This window comes from Colletes latitarsis, chromosome 14, assembly GCF_051014445.1.
Source record: "Colletes latitarsis isolate SP2378_abdomen chromosome 14, iyColLati1, whole genome shotgun sequence".
NCBI lineage: Eukaryota > Metazoa > Arthropoda > Insecta > Hymenoptera > Colletidae > Colletes > Colletes latitarsis.
Genome location: NC_135147.1, coordinates 30,254,725 through 30,260,724, shown reverse-complemented (window position 1 = coordinate 30,260,724; position 6,000 = coordinate 30,254,725). Strand labels below are relative to the sequence as shown.

Below are 6,000 nucleotides of genomic sequence, written 5' to 3'. Positions count from 1 at the left end.
CATACATGTAGTGCCACCGAGGTTCCATCGAGATCGTTGCACGCACGCGTTGGAAATTATGGCTACTTTTTTTGCGCTTAAAGGAAATCGACGCGTAATACTTCTTCTTCCCCCCCAACTACGCGATCTTAGTCATACGAACGTACTTGTGCACCCAAGTGCACGATACACATACGTGTTCTCAACCTAGACCTCGCTTCAGCTCTGACCCACTCCATTCGTTGCCGACAATTCAGGAGGTTTCGCGAAGAGTTTGTCGGCTGAGAGAACCATTAACCTTCTTAGTAGGAACGACGCGATACGATCGCTCAAACGCTTCTAGAATAACCAACTGTTTTCGCGCGTTTCTTTGTCCGCGTTTTTATATCATCGTCCGACTTTGTTTTCTACCTTTGGATATGCTTATCGAATTTTCCTACGGGCAACGAGTACGAACAACTATTTTGGCATCTTTGTTACTTCGTGTCTACGTTAACTGGATCCATTTTGACCCATTCAATTCAAAGATCATTTACTAGAATGCGGAATAACATGATGTGCAACCTTTGTTTAACAAGATTGATCGTACATCTCGCGGACAACGTTCGCTATCAAGTACAAGAAAAGTTCAGTGCTCGTTATGAAACGTTAAATGGCGTTTGATTTTCTTATACCTGTTTCCACGTTGGCTCGCCTTAACGGAGTATTAAGAATTACACGACGCCCTGACATTTTCTCTCGCGCCTCGCACCAACGCCGTCACACGGTCGAGCGTCTATTCAATCGATCCTCCGGTTAGGATCGTCTTCGGAAATTACAAAATTAAGCTCGCAAATTCTATTCACGAATAACGAATGACAAATTTTTAATCTATTCGATAACTAACGACTCGGAACAAAAAATATTTTCAGTTGCAGGGGTCAACAATTACAATCATTTTTGGTCGATAGACATAATCCCGAAATCTTACTAATTTTTGAGAAAAAAATTCTTTATCAATTCTTTCAAACGAACATCCAAGTTGCCGAAAAGAATTTTTACTCGTTATTCGCGAATTATAAGTAAAATTTGCCCAACTCCGCCTACCAATTTCATTGTCGGTTGACTGTTCCTTTACTTTTCTCATTGTTTCGTTTGTTTCAGACTCGGAGGACGGTTTCCACAAATGCGGTCAATATGGATTCCCACGTTGGTCTCGACTATATCGTTGACAATCCCGATTACTGCGTCAAGCTTGCCTCGGGTAAATCATTCGACGTCCTCGCGTAGTTCGAATCCAAAATTGTCCGACGTAATCGACGTCTTTATCACTGATCGACGCGTTTCTCGTTCAATTTCAGCGTTGGACACCGCCTGTCCCTCGGTGAAGAAACAAGTGGTGGAATTGCTTTCCGCGCTTTGCGTTTACAGTCAAGGTGGGAGGCAGAGGGCCATCGATACCCTTCACGCGTATCAGGTGATGGACCGCGGCGTGTTTCCTTGCATTTTAAGCGCGACACTCGAACGAAAACAGCTTCGAAACGCGACGTTCCTATACCCGTCCCGTTGTAGCTACGGAGACGCGTGGCGGCGGTGCTAAGCTTGGATAAAAGTCACGGTTCAAGGTCTTTCTTCGACAAACAAAAGAATGATCTACACCGTCCGTAACGCTCCTGCAGAGTTATACATATATGTACATTCGCGACATATGTACTAGCCGCACGACGCACGGTGATCGATTCCATAAAGTCTAGATGCACGAAATCGACCATCGTGCGACAGCGACTTGAACATTACGAACCATGCGTTTTATCGCGCCGCAATTTCTCGCGTTAATCATCTGTTAAATACGAACCACCTCGAGTCTTATCGAATATTCGAGTTACGACGAGCGCAAACATAATTCCTGCAACGATGCTAGTTGCGTCCGCGATAAGAGTTTACAAAGACTCTTCCCGTTGGAAGATCGAAACGTTAGTCCAGTCAATTTCGGACAGATTTTTCGAATAGCTTGTATCAAATTTAAAAAAGAAGAAGAGGAAGAAACAATCTTTCGAAACGTTACAGGAACGAAAAGGAGAACGGTATCGATTACGAATCGTGGTCGACGAGCTTGAAAAGACAACCGGCGAGGATTATCGGACGGCACTATTGGCTTTCATAAATTGCTTGGTCATCTCCACGCCAGTGCTGAAGGATCGCATACGAATTCGCAACGAGTTCATCGGTTAGTAGAGTAACTTTTCAAACCACGGTTGGGCAAAATTCTTATTTCGATCAACGATCGAAACATTAATCATTAAACATCGTTCGAATTAAATTTTGCCCATCTGTTTTTAACGTCCATCCGAAGTTGGTCCGTACGCTGCCACCCTATAAGTATTACGATTATTCGAATGTTTACATTATGGGAGGCAGCGTATGCGGATTAAACGACTTTGGAAAAGCGACGATCGAGAAGCCCACTATTGTTTTCCCTTCCAGGTCTGAAGCTACTCCCGATCCTGAACGAGCTGCGGTGAGTACTCTACGACGACCCGGATTCACGACATTAACTGATTAACACCTTAACATTGTTGAATAATAAATAATAATGAACGTTACGAAAGGGCCGCCTTATTGTACCCACACCTTCTCATTTGCACCTAATGCAACGTTAATGTCGCGCATGCATCGAGCGTCGTACTCATCCAGCCGGGGACTATTAGGCAATTACATGTTCAAGGATTGGTTAACCAACGAAAGAAGCATTCATTCAGCCTATGCAACGCGCGACAATTGCATGCACTAATCAAAAAATAATCATCATCGTTGCGCGCGACTACCATGCGGCGCATCTTTGTTCCACGAGACTAATAATTAACAGTTCAGAATCCATTTCTTTAACACGTTCGACAATTTTAAAATAAATGTATATTCTATCGATTAAAAACAACACGTATCGCTAGGGTATCTAACAGCGGGTCGTTAACATGGTCGTTCTCGATCGCCACCTTGCACACTGGTGGCCCTATTGTTATTTCGTGCGCATTGTCGTCGCGATACCGTTCGTTGTTGTGTAAACAATAGGAAAAGAGACGAACGCGCCGGAAATACGGATGGAACGACAAGTATTTGAGACGAATCACGATGCACCGAACGTTTTATAGCTTTCTTTGGGCCTCCGCTTAAATCACTCTCTACAGGAATAGTACGATCTGTCATTCCTCCGCGGGATGACGGACGTACAAACTATTCTTGAACGAGCAAAACCATTCGAAGAAGTCGCTTTAAATATCGCCCGGAGGAATTGTCTCTTGGAATTCACGATACGAAGGAATATCGATACATATCTCGTACCCGTTTGACGTCGCTCGACACTCCAACTATCACGAGTCGGAGCGATTCGACTATTTACAATTTTTAGCGTCGAAGCACTCGATCGGTACATAAATACATTTCCCTAACGCGTAGTGTTTTAACGTTCGAAGAATGTTATGAAAGAAAATTCGAAACGGTCGAGGCAAAAGTTTCGCTACGAGGAGAATGTCAAGGATACGAGACTGGGGATCCGTGGCACCATTCGCCCGCGAAATAAAAGCACGCGTACCGATTTTTCTTTTTCCTCTCCTTCCCCTGTGTCTTCCCGAATTCTCGGCAACGTTAACCCCTTAACGCACGCACACTCTCGAGCGGCCTGGTAAAAAACTTTAAACCTACTCCCGATACAAAACAGTCTACTGTGTTCTTTTTTACAAAATAACAAAAGAGGCCTAAAAATCGCGTGTCTGGACCGGAATATCCCTTTAATGAAACTTTCTACATAATTTTCGCCAGGAAAAAAACACTGTATACATATGTATACACACAAAGTATCGGCAAATATACGTGCGGAATCCGAGTACAAAGCAATGTACGGTGTTATTTTTAAAAGAAGTAACAAGGGCCTAAAAATTGCGCGTCTAGACCGGGATAGCCCCTTAGCCCCGTAAGGGGTTAATCGAAACCGAGAATCCAAGGGGGAGAGAAAAATGGCAGCGGGCGTCGGCGAAAGAAAGAGGAGAAAGAAGCTTCGTGCGAAACGAACGAGAACACGGAAAGGAAAAAAGGGAAAAGCGAAAGAGGGAACTCGAAGGGAGAGAGAAAAGCCCGAATTAACTCTTCGCGCGCGATGCACCTGCAGCTGCAACTCTGCTCTCGACTGGAGCGATCAGTGCGGTACTCCACCGATGACGAGACTGCTGTTCCTAGCCATTGACGACATTCCACCGACTCCTCAACGTTTCGCTCCTCGAAACCGAGAACAAATTCGTGCCGATCGGAGCGTTTGCATCCTTGCGTCGCGCCACGCATCGACAGTCAACCCGATCGCGTTAGTGTCTTCTGGTAATTATCGACGTCGACAGATATATCCTAGCAAAGAAAAAAAAAGAAAAAGAAAAGCAAATGCAATGGTGAAATGGCAGTGAAAAGTGTTGATTCTCAGTTTTATTAGCCCGGGGAATTTTTCAACGACGACGACGACGACGACGACGACGACGACTTTGTTACCCTCGCTGGGGCGCAAGATCGATGACACGGTCGGACAACCGCAAAGACAGCGACTATTTTCGGGTGTGCATCGCGGAGACGGAAATCGTGTTTGAAACGCGACTGGAGTTCACCACGTATACGTGTAAAACTCGTCTACAGGGTGTCCGAATAAGGCGATGCCAAATTTTAGAGGGTCGTTGACGTAAACCCGGGAAATCGGTTGCTTTGATCAATGCTCAAAATGTATACGTTTGGAAACACCGACAAACATTCTCTTACTTGTGGTGTAAGTCATAAATTGTCAGCAAACTCTTCTAAGCTTAACGTGTTCCTCCCCTTAGACGCGAGATCGTCGGGCGTGGATATCGAGTATTATGAGAAACACGTATGGCACTCGTGCTTCGTAAGAATCACCGGATGATAACGGATCGAACGCTCTGAACGGAAACGATGCTAATTCATGGTATACCATCGACCACTCCTCTTTGACGGATCGAACGGACAGAACGCGCGAGAAAAGTTTAAGGAAAACGGCCGGAAAAGAATGTGTCGCGCGTCAACGGTAAAATGAAGAAAATTCGAAAACACAGTGGTCCAAATCGCCAAAGAAAACCAACGTTTATTATAACTAGAAATAGATTGCTGTTAGTAGATGTCCACCCCCACCGCGGAAGACGATTCTCCTGCTCGCGTTGACCTCAAACCTTAATAATAATTTCTCAAACTTAAGTGATACAGATTAAAACATACATTTTGTCTACGTGAATATAGTATACATAATTATTACGATAAAAAATTACGTGTATCGTGTTGGGTTGGATATCCAGCGCACAGGTAATCTATTCGGAAATTGGACGAAAGTAGGTTTCGACCCGGTAGATCGATGATTTGGATCACCGGACGCCGATGAGGGACAGAGAGGGAAAGGGGGTGAAGCTAGAGCAGAGAAATTGAAATTCTAGAAAAGACATGTGCCTCGAGTGGGACGGAAATAGAGCGAAGAACCGTGTAAAGGCTCAAAATGAACCCAGATCAGGAAGGTGACGATTGTTCTTGCAGGAAGAGTCACGCTCCGGATCTCAGAGTGCAGCTAGACGTGTTCGACGATCAACGAGAGACCGACGAAGAATTGTCGAATCACGGACCGCCGGGAATCGATCTATCCTCTCACGTGGACGTGTTTTACGCGATTCTCGGACAAGTAAGGACTGTTTTGACGATTGATAAGCGGCGACCCGACGCTTAGATCCGTCGGCGCTCGTTCTATTTTAAAAGCGATCGATAAAGTCGAGACGCGTGTACTTCAGATCGCAGACACCCCGCAAGAAATACCATTCTTGAGCATTCTTCAACATCTGCTGCGCCTGGATCCGAAAGACGCCGCTAGCGATCTAGCATGGGACACGGCCGAGACGCTGGTGCATAGAGCGACGCTTTTAGAAAACCGCGAGGACGCCACCAAGTTACTGCGATCGCCTAGTCTACAGGTAAATTCTAACGCTCGTTGTTTCTCTTTCCTTTAAACTTATT

General features: G+C 45.1%; 1 protein-coding gene across 2 annotated transcripts in view; it reads left to right on the top strand.

Annotated features, from left to right (window-relative positions):
• The first annotated feature begins 276 nt into the window (after positions 1-276).
• Positions 277-6,000, top strand: part of Form3 (FH2 domain-containing protein formin 3) — a 13,286-nt gene continuing 7,562 nt past the window's right edge. For both annotated transcript variants that reach the window (XM_076782520.1, XM_076782519.1), the window contains exons 1-7: positions 277-428; positions 1,123-1,222; positions 1,320-1,435; positions 2,026-2,185; positions 2,443-2,476; positions 5,530-5,671; positions 5,778-5,957. In XM_076782520.1, the coding sequence (XP_076638635.1) occupies positions 399-428; positions 1,123-1,222; positions 1,320-1,435; positions 2,026-2,185; positions 2,443-2,476; positions 5,530-5,671; positions 5,778-5,957 (762 nt within the window). In that variant the 5' untranslated portion in view covers positions 277-398. The remainder of the gene's footprint in view (positions 429-1,122; positions 1,223-1,319; positions 1,436-2,025; positions 2,186-2,442; positions 2,477-5,529; positions 5,672-5,777; positions 5,958-6,000) is intronic.